This window comes from Marmota flaviventris, chromosome 14 (assembly GCF_047511675.1).
Source record: "Marmota flaviventris isolate mMarFla1 chromosome 14, mMarFla1.hap1, whole genome shotgun sequence".
Classification (NCBI taxonomy): Eukaryota; Metazoa; Chordata; class Mammalia; order Rodentia; family Sciuridae; genus Marmota; species Marmota flaviventris.
The window spans coordinates 36,940,533-36,959,931 of record NC_092511.1 but is presented as its reverse complement, the minus strand read 5'-3'; the positions used below and the strand labels follow the sequence as shown (position 1 = coordinate 36,959,931).

Here is a 19,399-nt window from a genome sequence, read left to right as displayed (position 1 = left end):
GCTATGTCTGGTGCTCCAAGGCAGATGGGATTGTGTCCCCTCATGCCAAGGCAGCTGAAGCCACACCTGATCTGCACAAGCTCATTTATCCTTTTAAATGGCAGCTTCAGAGGCACAGGGACAAGCATGGGTAGGCCAGGGGACTGGGCAAGTAGTTATTTGCAGAGTTTGCACACTTATGAATGAGAAGAAGAAAGCCGAAGCCTGTCTAGCTTTGGGAATTTTGCAATCTCTAATGTTCAAAAGCCAAAAAGCTTTGTTGATGCCCCTTTGCCACTCACAAAGGAGACAGAAGTGCTTATCGGGACCAAGAAGTAAGATTTAACATCATTGTATTTATTAGGTTCTGAAACAATACACATTCACATCCTTTTGAATACAGTACATTTGGCACAATAATGTTTACAATGAAATAACACTAATGAATGGCAAGATATTAAAATTACATCCAGAAAGGGAAAAAAATGTACAAATAAAGCATCACAATACAAAATAAAACCCCTTAAATTGAATACACTTTATATTTAGCCAGAATTATTTTGCACATAATTTAAAAAGAGGTAATTTTTTTAGCCTTTTTTTTTTCTTTTAAAGCAAGAATGCATTGTTTTTTTTCTTTCACCTTTGGAGGAAAGAATTGTGTTTCCACTTCACAAAGTTCATAATGAGAAAACATAGGAGAACAGCTATCCTTCATATATTTTTTTGGCTTTTTTTTCTTTTTTTTTTTTTGCACTCCATTTTTTTTTCCGAGAGAGAGAGAGAGAGAGAGAGGAGAGAGAGAGAGAGAGAGAAAGAGGGAGGGAGGGAGGGAAGGAGAGAGAGAAGAGAGAGAGAGAGAGAGAAAGAGAGAGAGAGAAAGAGGGAGGGAGGGAAGGAGAGAGAGAGAGAGAAAGAGAGAATTATAAAGAACTAGCAGAAATGTAACAGTATGTCCACTTCCAAACTCTTGTTGAAAATGAAATAGGAAATACTGAAGGAACCCACAAGCCTTTTTCTCTAGTTTAGGTTGGATTTCACCTGCCTGTGTGAGAACTTCATCAGGCTCAGGCATCCCAGCCAGCCCGGCTCTGAGTGCTGGAAAGGCGCAGGCTGGCTACTTCAGCTGCCCGGTGGAATGTACTATTTGACTTCCCAGAAAAAAAAAAAAATGCCAGTTGTCCTGTAGGAAGGGCTGAACCCCCACTGCCATGCAGACACTGTCAAGCCCTCAGACAAGGCCATTGGGCATTGTGGAGTGAGGTGACTAGCTTGTCCAAAGTCCATAATGATAAAAGAAGCAGAAGAAAGAAAGAGAGCAGTAGTTATGCATGAGTATGACAGGTGAATTCGTCGTGTCTTCCTAAAAAATGAGATGATGCCACCATGAAGATGTTTCTGTGCTTGTACTCCACCCTAGAAGATAGTCTGCCCCGGTATGCCAAGTTACCGAAGATAAATTAAATTAATCTAATGTTCTTCATCAATTCACTGGTATGCCAAACACGAGGACTGATAGAGCATAATATTTAATATTTGCAATCATCATAAGAACAGATAATTACACCTGAGTTTTTTTAAAAATAAAAACAAAAGAACTAAAATGTCGTCATTAGTAACAAAGGCTGTGACCAGCCCGATGCAAATAGGGACACATTCTCTAAGGGCTCAAAATAGTCACTGTCCAAGCTTTGAAACCACCATTTAAAACATTCCTTTCTCTTCCCTGTCTCCATCAGGATATAACAGAGCACAGGAGAACTATATGTGAAACTTAATATAGCTTAATAGCTTAACATATGTTTACATCTTTTAAAATAAACAATACAAAGAACCCCCCTCCCTACCGCTGGGAACACACCTATCTTTCGGTAACTTGAACCAATACACTTATAGAGTATTGCACCTGGACATTATTATAATTATTCTTTCATAGACTAAAGTTTTATAATATGCCTGAACATGCAGCAGTTGATACCTCTATATTCAATGAATTAATTCCACAGGCCTGCAGCAAACACTATATACAAAAATCTCAAATGTACAAAAGGCAAAAAGCTTCATTAGTGCCACTCTGCCACTCACAAGTATATATATTTAGGGGCAGCTGGGAAATCCACGTGCAACAGTTGGAATGGATTCCATTCCCTGCTAAATCAGTTCAGTAAAATAGGTAATCAAGTGACCTTGGGGAAACATACACACAAAGCCACAGAGAACCCTTGGAAATCAAAGAATGTAACACTGTTAGCATATCTACAGGAGGTAACATCAAGTCCACTGAAGTGTCTACATGAGTTGCCATCACATGTCACTCAGAAGTAAAATTCCCGGTACATATCTTGCCACATTGTCAGTTTTCAAAAAAGTTGCTCTTCCATCTCCTGCCACCCTCTGCCTAATCCACATTGAGCCTTGTTCCACTTGTTCCAAAAGCAGATATTTCATGTTTAACTTTACATGTTTAATGTTTAAAAACCACAACACAGTAGTACTACCATTTTGTAGAAGTGTGCCAAAATAACACACGGCTGCAGAAAATAAATAGCATTAATGCTGAGAACTTAGGATGAACCTGGAGAGAGAATTTGGGAGCTGAGTTTCACGAGAACCCCAGGGTCTTGGTCATCACTGTGGTGGCCTTTGTGTTCAGGTAGAATTGCAGTGATGAGGAATGTCACTTTGCTTCCTTTTCTCTCCACTCACAGAGCTCCCATGTGTCACTAAAGCATCAACAGCACAAACTTTGGACGACTGAATTCTCATTGTACAATAGCCCTTTAATGTCTACCCGAATTCACACTGGAAATTCTATCTTTTGGCCAATTAGAAAGTAAATTGGATAATATAATTTCAAATGTTAATGGAGTTCAAAAATCAAAATTATGTTTTCTACAAAGTTTTCTTCCATGAGATACAAACTTACATGACTTTGGCATGCTCAAAAGACCAAAGCAAGCAAAAAATGGTCCATTTTGGAGCAAACCAATACAGCTTGCCAGCCTGGGCATCCCCTGGGCTCCCTCCATATGAGATGCCTTGAGGGCATCTGCCCTCATGTGGAAGAAGCACCAGTCTCTTCTCCTGGGCAGAAGGGCAGGGATGTCAAGCCAGGGCACAGGAGGGACGAGAAGCAAGAGGTGTCAGGATTCTATATCCAATGGCAGAGCCAGAGTCTTCTTGTTTGATTTTTTTTTTTTTCCTTTGTGGTAAAAGAACTGAAGTTGCTTCACCGCCAGGAGCCCCTAAGGAGTGGAACCAGGCTTGCTGACAATCTGAACATGGCAGCTTATACAGCTAATTGCCGACCCAACTGGAGTCTGCGTTCCTGGTGAGGCAAGAACCAAGAATGTCTTCTGGTCACCAGGATGAGGTGGGGGGATGGGGTAGGAGGTGGCCTGGGGTATGGGGATGCAATAAATAGAGAGTGGACATGGGACTGGGGCTCCAGGGAGGAGAAACAGTTCGAGATCTTCTGAGCCTCTGCACACAGGGTCTTCTCAGCGCTCCTTACAGCATCAGCAAACTTCACGTGTATGCGGAGGCTTCTCAAGGCATAAGGTCTTCACCGAAGTAGGAGAAGCCTTTGAATTCCTCCTGGTTGATCTGCTTCACTATTGCTTCATCCACAAGTGTGAGCACCGGCTCTTCCCGAGTAAAATCTTGGTCAAAGTTATTGACATCTCTTTTGGTTTTCTGTGAGAAGAAAAGAGAAAACACTGAGTGGAGGTTGACCTTCCTCCCAAGGGCCCCCCATGGGGAGTGGGCATTGAGGCGGCCAGCTTCTCACCAAAGCAGGCCTCTAGCTACTGGGAGCAGACACAGGACTGTTCCAATGAGGTAACGATGGATGGCCCCAGGACCGGGAGGTGACAGAGGAGGACAGGAAGAATGAATCAAGGTGAGAAGGAAGAAGGGGTGTGTGGGTGTGATGGAAAAGCAGGGAAGTGGGATTCCCACAGGCTGTGTGTGTGTGTGTGTGTGTGTGTGTGTGTGTGTGTGTGTCTGGGTAGAGTGAGATGCAAAGCTTCCATCTCATACCCACTTGTCCCTCTGCCATAAGTCTTGGGCTCCATCAAGGCCTTCCTTGCTGTGGACCATGGTAACAAACTTGAATCCACCTCCCACAAAGTCTTTAGAGTTCTCTTTTCCATAGAGGCAGACCCTATAACCCTGCCATGTCTGCTCCATATGGTATCCTGTCTATCAATAGGATGGGCTGGGGGAAGGATTGTCTTCTGGGAAGCCCACATCGATCCCCATCTGTTCTCACCGTGACTTCATATTTAATGTTCCTGTGTTTTGGCCACTACTACACTCAATACGCTGACCTGCCATGTTGATGCTTTTATCTAGACTGTAAACTCCTTGAAGGAGGCACCTGGTCTTATCCAACCTTGGTTTCCCAGCAGTTCCCCTGCAATAAGTATCTATTGAATGAAGTGAGCAAATCTCCTGCTCATTTCCCAGCTCAGAAGGACCCATACCCAGTGGAGGTGTCAGTTCCCAAAGGACGACTGTGTGTCCTATGGTTTGGGGATTGTATACCAATCAATCAACCCACAAATGAATTCTGCTTTTTGTTTGTTTGGAAAAAAAATCAGCAAATAGAAATAATACACATTACTTTGGTTAAAAAAACATCCGTGAAGAAATCAGGGCTTGGGCTAAGATGCGAAGATTTGGGCTACAATTGGGTTGGTAGAGATGGGAGGGAGGTACCTTGGCAGAGAGAAAGATGGGACAAAGACAGGGGGAAAGAACACAAAAGATGTATACATAGGACAGAAGGTTTGCCAAGCTGCCTGGGGCAGAGTCCAGCACAAGGATGGTGGGAGCTAAGGCTAGAGTCTGCAGAGGCCTCAATACCAGATCCCTCCTCACTCAGTACCTAGCATAACACTGAAATGACTGAAGGTACTTTTCTGGGTGCTGATTAATGGTTACTACCTAGGATTAGCAACCTGAATGATGGAATACATTTTATGGAAAGATTAACATGATTATTTGTAGGAAAAATAATGTTCACATATGCTACGCTCTGTGGAGACAGGTGACCTAAGAGCTGTTAATAAGAAATCCACGAAGAAAAAGTGGTTTGGAGACAAAGCTATATTTTAGACCCCACTCTTAGAGATTGGCCATGCACCCGGGCAAATTAAAACCTCTAAGTCTACAGTAAAGAAATCTGGTCCACTCTGTTTACACTGACCTTCCTCAAACCTGACATAAAACTCTTTTTCCCCCTCAGAAGTTTAACACCTCTCCTGAGAGCTGAGCTCAGCAGAACATTCTGGGAAGGGCTATCTCAGGGTTTATAGAGCATCTTCACATTCATTCATTCATTTGGTTCATGGAACAGGCAGGTATTGTGATGCTGATCTTATATCTGAGGAAAATATCTCGAAAACTTGTGGTGGCTTAGCCAGTCCCTGACTATGAAAGAGCAAATCCAGGTCTTAGCATGATGCCTCCCATAGGGTAGAAGGCCAGGAAATCTGGACCCTGGAGAAATGTGAAGACATAGTAAGGGTCAAGCTCATCCAGGATACATATAAGAAGAGCTTCCAAGTGGAAATAAAGGCAGAAAAGCTTGCTCTAGGCAAACATGGTGGGCGAGCTGTGGATGGGGGAGAGATTGGATAACATAGGCTAAATGAGCTGGGCAAGGGGATTATCTTCAAATGGCCCCAGATTAAGATCAGAGTCTTGGCCTGCTTGGAGCAGGGATGAACTCATCCTTCCTATCTTTCAGCACTATCAGTCTTGCTTGGTGTCTTCTCACTCGGCTCAGAGCTACATAGTTCAAGTCTCAGAGATCTTGAAAGGACAGAGGAGAAACACAGAAAACTCAAGAGATTTCCAGAAACAGGATTTGCAGCTGCAGGACATCCCGGCTGCCCCTCGAGATGGGAAAGCTCAGGAGTGGCTTAGTCACCTCTGCCAGGAGGGCTGGCCCAAGGCAGGAGGACTATCTGTTCTTCCCCAGGGAGTACTGGAGCCAGAGGAAAGGGGAGGCCTTGTGTGGAGGGGGACTTCAGAGAGAAACAACAAAGCCCATCCCCATGGTGACGCATGCTGGCTGTGGGAGGGTGGCGCCTGGGGAGAGGGTGTGGAAGGCCTCTTCTGAAGATCTCTATCAGAGGGAGGGATTAGCTAAAAGATCTGGGAGGGTAAGAGTAGGACAGGCCACTGTGTTGGCTGCAGTTAGTCCAGAGGGAGTAGTGGGGAGGGGAGGTGGTAGGAATAACATGGGAGGCACCAGGCATCACCCCAAAAGGCAACCCAGGGGCATCCGCACTGGGCTGGAGTGGAATGGGATAGGAGGCGCAGTGGTAGGTGAAGTACAGTCAGACAGGCAGGAGGAAAAGTCCGAGTGTAACATCACTCAGGATGGGCCATGAATGCCAGGTCTTTGGTATTATTCTCAGGGGCAGAAGTGCCCCTTCCCTGGAGTACCTTCTCAACCAACCACTAATGAGAGGGTAGGGTGTGTTTAGAGAACCTCAGAAAGCCCATGCCAGAAACTCTCTAGCGTGGCTCTCCCTGTTTACTTAATTATGCTCATTGATCAGTCATTAATATCCATTAATTAATCTTAGAAGCTGGTTTTCTTTTCTGAGGTCAACAGGGCACAGTGATGGAGCTAGATTTTAGAAGATGTCCAAATTTCACAACTCATTGTCTACCACCAGTGAGCCAGGCTCAGTAAATACAGCTCGGGATGTCATTCCCAGCGGACCTCTAGCTCAATGATGGGCTAGTATAGACAGCTGCTAGGCTCAGCTCCAGCTTTCTCAGGAGCCCCGGAATCATCTGTGGCATTCAAGAAAGTACGACTCTCCACAGGACTTCCACAGACCTGGCTCACCCACACGCTTGCACAACTTGGCCCCGTTCTATTTTTCTTGGAGATATTTTAGATGCATGTCAGTTACCCATTTCCAATTCAAATAGCCAACATTCCCACTGTGTGCAATTCCTGACTATTCATATTGGAGACTTGGGAATTTCCCCAAGTAGACCCTGTCACCTATTACTGGCAGCAGAGCATCCTCAAATTTGGAAAGAACTGAGATGATATCCTTTACTCAGTTTTACTCACTGAATTCATCCTTTCAAATGCTGCTGCTCTTCTCACAAAGCAGATACAAAACTCGATGCCAAGGTTCCAAAGGGCAAGCTCTCAGAGAGACTGTGTATCCTGATCCCTGACCATCCCCCACGCCTCCCCTACTGCCTAAATGCCAGCCTCTTATCCGGCACCTCACAGCCAAAGAGATGACACTGGACACATGGAACAACATTCTGACTTGCAGCCCTTCCTCCTCCATGAGGATTTTTCCCATAACCTCTCGGCCACACTTAGGGAAGGCTACACGGAGGAGGAGAAAGATCCCTGTCCTGGTATATGACACTGAAGTCATGCTCTGTGAGCCTTGGTCTTTTCATCTGTAAAAAGGGGGTGGTGACAGATGCCCTGTAGTTGCCTCAAAGACTAAATAAGAAGCCAGATGTTAGGAGATCAGACCCTGACAGAATGGGTACCCCATCACTGTGAAGCCCTTCCCTGCTCTGTATCTCAGTGCCTGTGTGCTGTGAGCATAAAACACACACCGCTTGGTCATGCTACCCAGCCAGTCCACATGATGTGCGCATCAATGAGCTCTTGAAGTTAGGAGCCCAGCTTATATTTCTCTGTATACCTCCAGATCCTGAACTAGTGTTGCGCTGGGCCTGTCTGGATGTCCCAGTGCTTCCTCTGCTAATCGGGGTTCTTCTATCGCACCACACTGCTCTTGGGACAAAGACCCAGTTTCCTATACTCACCCACTCCTAAGGCCTCCCAGGTCTCATCCTTGCCCACTTCTCTGGATCCATCTCCCTGGCACTGCTGAACCACAGGTGCTCCCTGTCATGGGTCTCTTCCTGCCTCAGGCCCTTACATAGCCAACCCTCTGCCCAGGGCACCCTCTGCTGCACCCCATGCCTCCTGTCCTGTGTCCACTCATGTTTCCCCCAGTGGTGTGGCTGCCCTGCCTTCAAAAAGTCCTCTTGTCCCTCTGAGAGTAGTTTGATCCAAGCCTCCTAGGGGGCACTACCACCTCCTCTGAACTCATATCACAGCACTTCACGCACCGAAGCCCTCTTTTCAACTCATTTGTGAGCTCCATGCAGCCACGGACTGGCTCCAGCTCACCATTCCACCCCCAGCCTAGCCCAGGGCTTGGCATGTCCTGACAACCCAGAGAACTGCTGGAAGAAATGGATGAATGCACCTCTCTAGCTGCTGTTCTATCTGGAGACCGCAAAGTGACCTGTGTTCAAGGCCATTGGCTGTTGTCCTGTCCGAGTGGTTTATCATTTGGTGAAATGCAGTAGGAGCGAGGAGGAGACTGAGATCTAATTGATGAAGGGTCTAGAGAGAGACAGCCCAGACCAGCACTAAGCCCCAGGGGGCCTACAGAACAGGAGGCTTAGCCTAATTCATGGGCTCTCTTCCCAGTGCGTTGGGTTCCCTAATTTCTAGTACAGATAGAAACCATTTCAACCAGGGTTTGGGAAAATTCCATCAAGATGAATGCGTCTAGGGACTTAGTGGGTGTGTCTCTGACCCTTGTGGTTGGTGCTGGGGGAAAACGACTTTCCTATTCCTTTTGGCATCCCTTCAGAAATCAGGTCTTGGACAGGAGAGATCTGACGTGACACCAAGGAAGGGCACATTTTGGTGTCAGCAGTGGGGGGATGGGTAGAACATATGGAAGCATTTTCAAATTCCCTCAGATCCTCCCGAGAGAGAGCACATCTAAGAGGCAAAGCTCTGTGGCTGCCTCACAAGCCAGGCCTGGAGGCTCTTCCAGGATTGTGGCATTCGGACCTCGGCACCGAGATGAGCCGGTGGCTGAAGGTTTACTTCCTGTCTGACTGGTGAAATTCTCACAGCTCTCACACACTGGAGCCGTAAACACAAGCTCTTGGAGGAGCCAGTGACTTCTGCTTCTGTTTCTATCTGATTACCAGGAGATCAACAGATGGCTTTGTTTAAAGGGTTCAGAAAACTCCCTGATCTTACAGGGAGGAAGATTATGGCACTGCCTTTCACCTGACCACCTTGCTGGTCCCTGGTCTCTGCATCTCCTCTGCTTGGTGTGAGTGACAGCTAACGCCTAGGTAGCCAGGGTCCGCTGCCCCAGGGGTGAGCCAGAAGTCACGATGCATGCTGCCTCTACCTTTTCCGTACATACCACCCTCCCTCTGGGTCCTTCTTAAGACTTCCTGACATTGGCATCATCCCACTTCACCCTCCTAGAAGCTCCCCCAGCTCCACCTGGACCCTGCACTGGACTTCATCTAATATCTCATGTGTGCCTTATGCCCTTTACTGCAAAGCAGGGTATACAGCAGACATTTAAAGACCATTGGCTTGAAATTATTTTCCTTCATCCATCAAATCCCTCTTAACTTTGAAATGTTGATATTCTTATCTAAGCTTCACTTTAAAAATATATTATTCTAAAAGAGAAAGCAAGAATTGAAGTCATTAGGATGCTTATGCAACATCAATTAGCTGGATCTTCATGTACGTACAGATGTTCATCATAACCCACATTCTAATCAACAGAGTCTACGTGAATATGTATATACATGCATGCTGAAGTGTGAAGTTAAATGGAACAAGGATGGAGCTACCACATAGTCCCTTGCCTGGCAAAAAGGGGGCTTGAAGCAGAATTTCAAGTTCACTTTCAAGTTAAAAATGTATTTAAACAATCCTTTTTCCCCTTCCTCCTATTTTTTTTTTTTTTTGGTGGGGGTTTGGGGGAGGAGAAATGGGGACTGAACTCAGGGGCACTCAACCATTGAACCACATCCCCAGCCTTATTTTGTATTTTATTTAGAGACAGAGTCTCACTGAGTTGCTTTGTGCCTCATTTTTGCTGAGGCTGGCTTTGAACTCACAATCCTCCTGCCTCAGCCTCCTGAGCTGCTGGCATTACAGAAGTGTGCCTCCATGCCTGGACCTTCTCCCTCTTTATACTTTCTTTTGCCTAAAATTATTTATACTTTTGGATTTTTTTTTTTATAGAAAACAGGGCAAAATATACAGACAGTTCACCTAGCACAGGCTTGCCCAAGGGGCTTTTTGTAGCACCCAACTTGCCACGATGCCTCGGTGATGCCCTCTTGCTTTTTCATCCATCTTGTTCTTACCAGGTAGTGACCAGAGCTGATACTCAGTTCCTGACTCCGTGGTTTGCACAATGCCAGCTGCAGTGGCATTACCTTCTACTTGGCAGAAACCCTTCAATAGATGCTTAATGGTATCCATGTTTTTTTTTATCAGTTTGTAAGCAGCTGTGATAAAACATTTATGCCATCTTAGTTGTAATTAATCCATTTAACCCTGTTACAGTTGCACTGTGTTTCCGCAAAACAGACAGGGAGGTCCTAACCCCAAGAACCTTAGAATGCAACCTAATTTGGAAATAGGGTTGCAGATGTCATTGAATTAAGATAAAGTCATAAGGTGGGCTCTGACCCAATGACTGGTGTCCCTATAAGAAGGGAACCTGGACTCTGAGACAGACACACACAGAAGGAAGATCACGCGAGGAGACACAGGGAGAGCATCTGGTGAAGACTGGAGTTCAGTGGCCACAACACAAGGAATGTCCGGGGCTACCAGAAGCCAGGAGAGGCAAGGGGGATCCTTCCCCTGAAAGTTTCAGAGGGGGCATGGTCTTGCCAATACCTTGATCTCAGACTTTCTGCCTCCAGAACTGTGATACAATAAATTTCTGTTATTTTAAGCCACCAAGGTTTGTAGTTCTTGGTTACTGGAGACCTAGGAAACTAATAGAACCCTATCTTATTTTTCTGGAATTGACTTTTTGAATCCAGATGTAATCCTGTACACTAAGCCTTGATTTCTTTGGGATATATTTCTAGCTTGTTAAAAAATCACCATAAATTGTCATTCTGTAACTTATTCTGAATCACAGTTGATTTACTAGGAAGGAAGCAAGACAAAATCATCCAACTGTATGAGCGTTACCAGAGCATACAGGTAAAGCTCAGGTAAACTCCAAACTACTATGGGAATGTCATTTTCCATCTTACCTGCTATGTCCTTCAGCTTTTTGTCATCTTCAAATTTGATTGGCATGCCTCCAATATCTTTATAAAGACACTTATAAAAATGGTGTTGACGACAGGATTGACCTGGCCTCTGCAAACAACCTCCCTGAAGTCGTTACCATGGTCCTGTGGAGTCTACTGAGAATCAACCGGCCATGGTAATGGTTTTCATTTTGTTCATGAAGATGATATCAGGGACTCTTTCCATTTTTTGGATGCAATAAAGATACAAATTTCTATAGCAGTTCTCTGCAAGTTGTCATGTTAATTACTTCAAGTGACTGCCATTTTTCCTACATATCCACAAACTGATTCTCATAAAAACCTCTAGATACTTGCTTTACTAACATCCATGTCAAAGTATCCCAAATCCATATTTTCCCTATTTTTTTTAATGCTGGAAGACCATTTTCTTGTCTCCTAACACTTGGTTTCACTGCTCTATTCCATCATATTCAAATTACCAAATACTTAGCAGGCATAGCAGATCCTCCAATAACCTGAGCCTAGAGTAGCACCCTACATTCACCTGGGGGACCTTTAAATAATGATGATGTTGGTTCATCCCTAGAGAGTCTATGTAATTAACTGCTGCTTTGGGATCTGGTCTGGGTTTGGGCTATTAGGGTTCCCCAGTGAGTTTTAGTACATGTAATTAATTAATTCATCTCTCTTGGGCTTCAGTTTTCTTTTAGTGCTTCCCCCCCCCCCCCCCCCCCGATCTTTGTACTGAAGACATTTCTCTTGGGGGCGGATATTAGAGGCAAAAAGCAACAGCCTTGCTCTGGGCCATGGTTTAATACAGTGGTTCTTGATTCTGGCTGGGCATCAAAAACAATCAGAGCTTACAGACACCCAGATACCCTGAACTGGAATCTCCAGGGGGTGGGGCCCAGGCCTCTGCATTTTTTGAAAGCTCTGTAATTCTGATGTGTATCCTGGTCTATGTAGAGGAGGAGTGGATTTCTCTCTTCTTTTTCTTATCAGCTTCAAAAAGCCTTTTTGATGTCGAAAAGCCTGGTTAGGAGCCTAACGTGTTCTGGATTTAGCCTCCTTTCAAGTTCACACTATACACTGGCACTCCTTCTTAGTTTCATCCCTTCTTTCCTTATTTTATGTTGGTCTTTATAAAATTGGGACGTTCAGAGCTCACTGGGAAAATCACAATTTCTTTAAGTGCCCCCCTCCGGGAGGTAGTACAGCTAGTGGTTTAACCTACATACTGGCAGCCCCACCACCTAGATTCTATCCTGATTCTTCAGTTACTAATCTCTCTGGCCGTGGGCAAAGTATGTAGTTTTTCTGGGGATATTAGTAGTCCTCCCCATACATTTGTTAAAAGGATTAAATGAAATCCTATATTCAAGTGGTAAGAGCAGTATATAGCATAGAGTAAATATACATTAGTAGCATTCCTTGTTGCTCAGTATAGATCACAACCATAGGTTGAGAACAAATAGCATTGTCTTTGGCTGATCCCCAGAAGAAGTTTCCACTTGGTCTTAGTTCATAAGATAATCTTCGTCTCACCTGGACAACACGTGTGCTTTCATCTCCAGTGTCCTTTAAATCTATAACCAACCAGTCTTAGCCTTTACTCAAAGCAGACAGCCAACGTGTGACCATCCAAAAGCACGTTTCTTTCTTGCCTTGGTTTTATCTTTCTTTCCTTTCACTCAGATAACATTCATAGTATCTACTTTGTACACTCTGGTATCCCAGTGGGACATCTTTTTAAAATTTTTTTTTGTCATTTGTAAGTTTTATTTATTAAAATATCAATCATAAATTATTTTCATTCCACTTAGTTTAGAACATATTAATATAAGTTGTTCCTAATATATTTCCTCTATTTCTTGGGATTGGTACTTTTGATACCTTATTTAACAGAAAGATACTTTCTTTTTTTTTTAATTTTCAATATCTATTCTATTGTGAATATTGTAAACAATTGGTTAAGATTTATTTTCTTTCGGATTGGTAACTATTTTTGTCACACCATTTTATTTTATTTTTTTCTTTTTTTTATTAGTTGTTCAAAACATTAGAAAGTTCTTGACATATCATATTTCATACATTTGATTCAAGCGGATTATGAACTCCCATTTTTACCCTATATACATAATGCAGGTTCACATCGGTTGCACATCCACTTTTTTACCTACTGCCATACTAGTGCATGTTGTATTCTGCTGCCTTTCCTAACCTCTACTATCCCCCCTTCCCTCCCCTTCCCTCCCCTCCCATCCCCTCCCTTCCCGTCTTCTCTCCCTACCCCATCTACTGTAATTCATTTCTCCCTCTTGTTTTTCTTCCCTTTCCCCTCACTTCCTCTTAGATGTAGTTTTGTGTAACAATGAGGGTCTCCTTCCTTTACCATGCAATTTCCCTTCTTTCTCTCTTTCCCTCCCTCCTCTCAACCCTGTTTAGAGGTGATCTTCTCATGCTCTTCCTCTCTATTCTGTTCTTAGTTGCTCTCCTTATATCAAAGAAGACATTTGGCATTTATTTTTTAGGGATTGGCTAGCTTCACTTAGCATAATCTGCTCTAGTGCCATCCATTTCCCTGCAAATTCCATGATTTTGTCATTTTTTAGTGCAGAGTAATACTCCATTGTGTATAAATGCCACATTTTTTAAATCCATTCATCTATTGAAAGGCATCTAGGTTGGTTCCACAGTCTAGCTATTGTGAATTGTGCTGCTATGAACATTGTTGTAGCTGTGTCCCTATAGCACACTCTTTTAAGGTCTTTAGGGAATAGTCCAAGAAGGGGAATAGCTGGGTCAAATGGTGGTTCCATTCCCAGCTTTCCAAGGAAAGAAAGATACTTTCTAATAGATGAAATTGAGAGGTATTATAGAAGAGTCATGGAAACCATGAATAAAGCAACAGAGGTAAATCTCTATTATCACCATGATTTTTTGAGCAATGAGAAGCACACAAAAATCACTGCAGGGGTGGGGATGTGGTTCATGCCTAGCATGCCCAACACCCTGGATTCAATCCCCAGAAGCACATACACACAAAAAAAAAAGTCACTGCAAATAAATGCAATAAATTGATAATCAATATCACCATCAAATTCCAGGGTACCTTGTGTATCTCCTTAAAGTCTTCTAACTATATTATATGAACCCAAATGCTCAAAATTGACTAATAATGAAACATTTTTGAGGTGCTCTACCAGGTTTACTGGTAACAGGATACAGGATAGCACAATAAGTTTACTGAACAAATGATCAGTGCCCATCAATTTCAATATACCAAATCAGAAAAAGAAGGCATGAGCATTTAGCTACAGGACAGCTTAAATCACTTCTGTTGCCAAGACTTGGAGTCCTGACAGGTACCTCATGGTTCAGGGCAGAGCTAAGAAACATCGTGTTGGTTAAAAGGTAGTAGAGTATCACTTAAGATGCTTTTATTTATTTCTAGAATATTTGTTCATGCCATGTTGTTCTTTGTTGCTCTATAAACAAACAAAAATGGATCTCATTACTAGCCATTAGTCTATGGTGGGCCATCTTTAAACTCTCTGGAATAAGAAGATAAGAAAGGTAAGTAAAACAAAAATGAAGAATGGAAGACAGAATTACTTTTGAGTGCTGCTGGCTACAACACTGTCTTCTGTCTCTAACAAGTTGGGTGTGTGCGTGTCTGCGTGTGACACAGGGTCACACAGTGCTGGGCAGTTGGGAGGAGCTGTGAAAACAATAAGTCGTGAGATGCATACCTCACCAGGTGACACTGCCTGTCAGGGACACAGATGCCACTGGCTCTTGGATCTTTTGTGGCTTTTCTTGTTAAGTCTCCTGATTTTCAAATGTTGCCAACTCAGTTCTTCAAAAATCATTCTATCTGCATAGGCCACACAAGCCTCTAGAATGTGACTTTTGTTTTTGTAAAGTTACTTCTACCTTTTAGGGAGGAAGAAAATGAAGATCCATTTGTTTCTTAAGCATAAATGATTGGCTTCAAGGAAGTTAAAAATGAGAAGCCACTCAGCTCCTGGCCATTCCCTGGTCCAAAGAAGAAGGTTGTGGTGACTGATATGCAGAGGGGGCCACAGAAGCCTCAGACAGGGGCTTCACATGTGCTTCCTACAGCCTGGCTGGTTCCTCTCTAAAACACTCCGGAGGGAAAGTGGCTTCACTCCTCTGGGGGCCAAACTACACTCCCTAGTCTAGTTTTCTAAATGGACCAAATTCCTGCAGACCACCAGGCATTCTGAACAACTATGACTCAATTCAGTCAGGTCAACTGCTGGCTGGAATTTGACCATTTCCCCTCTCTTCCTCCCCTGGTATTGTTTGTTAAACTATAAATAAATAAGTATGTGTATATGTATATTCACACATTCCATTTAGAATTACCTTGGAAAAAGAAAGAACCAACCTGATTTCCAATTATTAGCCAACACCTACTCTCTCCCTTATGCCCTGCAGAGATTACGAGGATCAGAGGACTTTGGCCAGCTGTGCAATTTGTCCATGAATTAGCTGGGCTCCATAGACACCACCCTCAGGGACCTCTTCTCTGCGGGAAGGCAGGTTGCTACTAAACATCAAATACTTGTTTGAAGCTTTTTAAACAAAACTGCAAAACTGCAGAACAACTCCCTGAAGAGTTGGCTGGGCGACTGTGCTGCCTAAAAAAGAAGGTTGTGGAGGCTGGGGGGGGGGGTGCGGGGGAGCTGGGGACACAACACACAGCTCCCTGGTGACCTCTGTGTTCACAGAAGTCGGCACAGGCACCTCACCTGTCATAGATCAAGTGAGGAGCTTTCCAAGGTGATTTCCAAAGCAGCCTCTACCATTACGTTCTATGGCTCAAACATTTTAAGCAAAAGTGAACAAATTAAAGCAAGTCTTCTTAAGCTGGGCTCTGCCACCCCTCACCCGCACCCTGACCCAAGCAAGGTTTGGTAAATTTTTCTGTGAAAGGCCAGATAGTAAATATTTTGGGCTCTGTGAGCCATCTGGTCTCTGTCACAACCACTTACCTCTGCCCTTGTATCCCAAAAGCAACATGGACAATATGTACGTGAAGAGCCCTGGCTGGATCCCTTTATGAATGCTGACATTAGAAATTCATATTTCATGTGTCATAAAACCTTCTTCTTTGGTCATTAAAATTACTGGTAGGCTGCACAAACACAAATAGTGGCTGAATTTGGCTGCAGTGTGCCACCCCCTGCCCTAGAAGAGGGTCTTTGGGGGCTTCCATGTGCATCGTACAATACTGTAGAGCCGTATTGTATATGTGAACACACTTGCGTGTTCCTGGTGAGAGTTTATCAGATTCTGGAATGAGGTGGTGACCCCACAGCTAAGTTAAGAACCACTGATTTAAACATTTCCCCCTATAAAAAGCCTGACTTGCTTTGATACAACTCTCCAAGGAATCCACATAGAAGAGGAAGCCCTGAGAAGCTTTTCCAGGACTTGAAAAGTCCTCTTTTGCTTAAGGGCCCTTAGATAACAGAGGTCCCCAGCACGGTATCCCCTCTGGCCTTGGCAATTAGATGGTATCCTGGGGGAAGGCTCAAATGTCTCGGATGAAAATGTCTAGAGAAAGTCCCCAGATGCAGATGTGTATCTCAGGCTCTTCCCAGAGGAATCTTTCAAGAGCCAGAGAAGCCAACTGTCTGAAGGCATTAGCTCCAGGCTCATCTTTTCCCCATTCTTCCTAGGGAATGAGGCCTTTTGGTCGTTCCAAAGGGAAAGATGTATCCCTGCTGCCTCTAACCTTCTTGGCCCACCACTATCCCAGGCTTGCCCAGGTCCACACATAGGCACACTTTGACTTGGATCACTTGACTCTAAAATTTGGTAATAAAAGATAAAGGCGTAAATTCCAGCTAAAAGTCATTTGGGGTCACACAATGATGGATGAGTCCACACTGAGCGTATAAGGCACACTGGGGCTACTCAGTCTGGAATTCACAAATGGCCTAGAGGGATCTCTATGTGCCCTCTGAGTCTTGGCTCCCTGTTGAGGCAAGTTGCACCTGGGGATGAGGCAGGTATGTGGCAGTTTGTCACCAGCAGTACCATACCCAGCCCAGCCCACTCCAACCTTGCATGCTCCCTTCTAGTTGGATGGGCCCTTCAGTCTCTGGGCCCCAGCAGAGAGCACCATGCTTTCCCTCTGCAGTTGAGCCCACTGCACTTCCAAGGACAGAAGTGAGAACAGGGTAGGGTTCATTCCCTCTCCAGTGCTGCACATGAGCTCTGAGACCTGCTACAGAAAACAGGAGTTTGGTGCTAACTTGTGGGAAAGGAGATGCCCTTTCCTGGGGAAACATCCCCAAAGAGGGCTGGACCTTCCTCCCTGTCCCATACTTCTCTTTCCTGGTACTTAATGAAACTGAGGCCAAATGATGGCCCAGCCAGGAACTGGCTTCTCTTCCAGACTCAAGAAGATGTAGGTGTCTGCCTCAGTTTCCACCCAGCACCATGCCTAGGACAGCCTCAGTCACTTTATGTGGGACAAACAGTGAAGCTCGAAGCTGAGGACCTGGCCAGGTGTTGGCACTTCCCAAAGTGCCTTATGGCCTGATTCACATAAACTTCTCCTGACTCAAGGGGAGGTGAGTGCTGCCATGTCCTTTTTTGCAGATGAGAACCAGGTGGGAGGTAGTAAATGGCGGGCTCACGGTGTAGGGTGCAGGTCGGCCAGCAAGAGGTGAAGTCAGGGCTTGACTTCAGCTGGTTCTCACCTAGAGGCTGTCCCCAGTGTGTGCCACCCTGCCTCCCATCATGCACTGTGGGGAGGCATCAAGACAGCCACCTGTACACAGGCCCGAAGCACCATGCCTAGCACAAGCCACCAGTTCTGTGGTTTCTGCCTATAGTGTTACTGTGTTAAAAACAAACAATTGCATCCTGCCCACATCCCTCCCAGTGCATGAAGCCATCACCCCCACTAAGCCTTTCCATCAGGGGTACATTGGAGCACAGGCCTTAGACATGTCACATTATGACCAATGGTAAGAAATATAATTTACGGATGACCTTGTGCATCTCACCTTAAAGTAAATGGCACCTTGTGCCACCACTCGAAGAACAGATCCAGCAGACTATATTTTTACTAGTTGTGATGTATTCTGTATTCTACTTTAATATCATCTCTTCTTTTCTACTTTAGTTACCTTTTTTTTTTCTATTTTATTTTACCTTATCATATCTTTCATTAATTTTTTTTTCTACCTGAGTCAGTAAACTGCTTTGACAACCCACTGTTGGGGGGAACTTCAAGTAGGGGGTCCAGGGACTGAACATGATGCAGAAAATGCTGTGTGGACACCCAGGAATAAAGAGCCTTGGGAGCAGCCAGCACCCTGCCTGCCGTGGCTTGCCCTGGGCCTGAGTGTGCTGGGCCCAGCTCTGCAGCGAGTTGGCCCCACACAGCCGGACGTGCAGCGGCAGGATCCCAGGCTGGTGAAGCTTCAGGAGGCTGTATCTCCAGCAGAAGGAAGGGGCCGGCCGACAGTGGCAAAGTGGGCCTCTCTCTGCTCCTAACCAGGGAGCTCTTTCATTTATCTACTCTTCAAAGTAGTGCCACTGTTAACAGCTGTGGGGGTTTAGTTATTCTAGGAGTATTTTTAATCCCCGAGAGACTTTCTAGTCTGTTCCTGGCAAAGGCCATGCACCTCCACTCACCAATCTCTTCCTCACCTTATATTTATGAAAATGTTCTAGATAGCAATCAGCTTTCTGGGCCTAGAATTTATGACTGTGCTTCCTGCTGGCTTTGAAATAGGAACTCTAAACATTCGAATGTGTTCCTCTCAAGTCAAGATGAGGTCACTCACCTTCTCTCACCATTCAACAATGATTTCAGGTTTCCTAATGCATGATTTAATCACCCCAAATTCCCAGACATAGACTGGAATTCATTTTGGGTCATCGAAGGTGAGAAGAGAATTTACAGAGGGATCTGGGAGAGAAATCATCTCAGGACAAACATTGTAGTTCTACAGAAATCACCCATTTATCCACAAATATAAATTTAATACCCGCTGAGTGCCCGGAAGTACTCCAAGTGCTGGGGATGCACCTGCAGACGAAGCAGGTGGAACTCCCTCCCTTGATTAGTTAACCACACAGTGCTAATGTTGACCTTGGGTGATGGGCACATTCATTAATGTCCTCTCTACTTTAGCATATGACGGAAGTTTTCTGTCATAAAAACTTAAAAATACTAACCAGGCAAGATCCAGAAAGGAGGAGCCCGAAAAACAGGGAGGAAGGGTGGGTCAGAGTACAGCCAGAT

The 19,399-nt window shown here is 44.6% G+C and overlaps 1 protein-coding gene across 1 annotated transcript in view; it reads right to left on the bottom strand.

The window, feature by feature from the left end:
- Nucleotides 1–315: 315 nt before the first annotated feature.
- Prkce (protein kinase C epsilon) overlaps nt 316–19,399 on the bottom strand; it is a 487,170-nt gene continuing 468,086 nt past the window's right edge. The window contains exon 15 of the mRNA XM_027934598.2: nt 316–3,675. Coding sequence (XP_027790399.1) covers nt 3,529–3,675 — 147 coding nt within the window. The 3' untranslated portion in view covers nt 316–3,528. The remainder of the gene's footprint in view (nt 3,676–19,399) is intronic.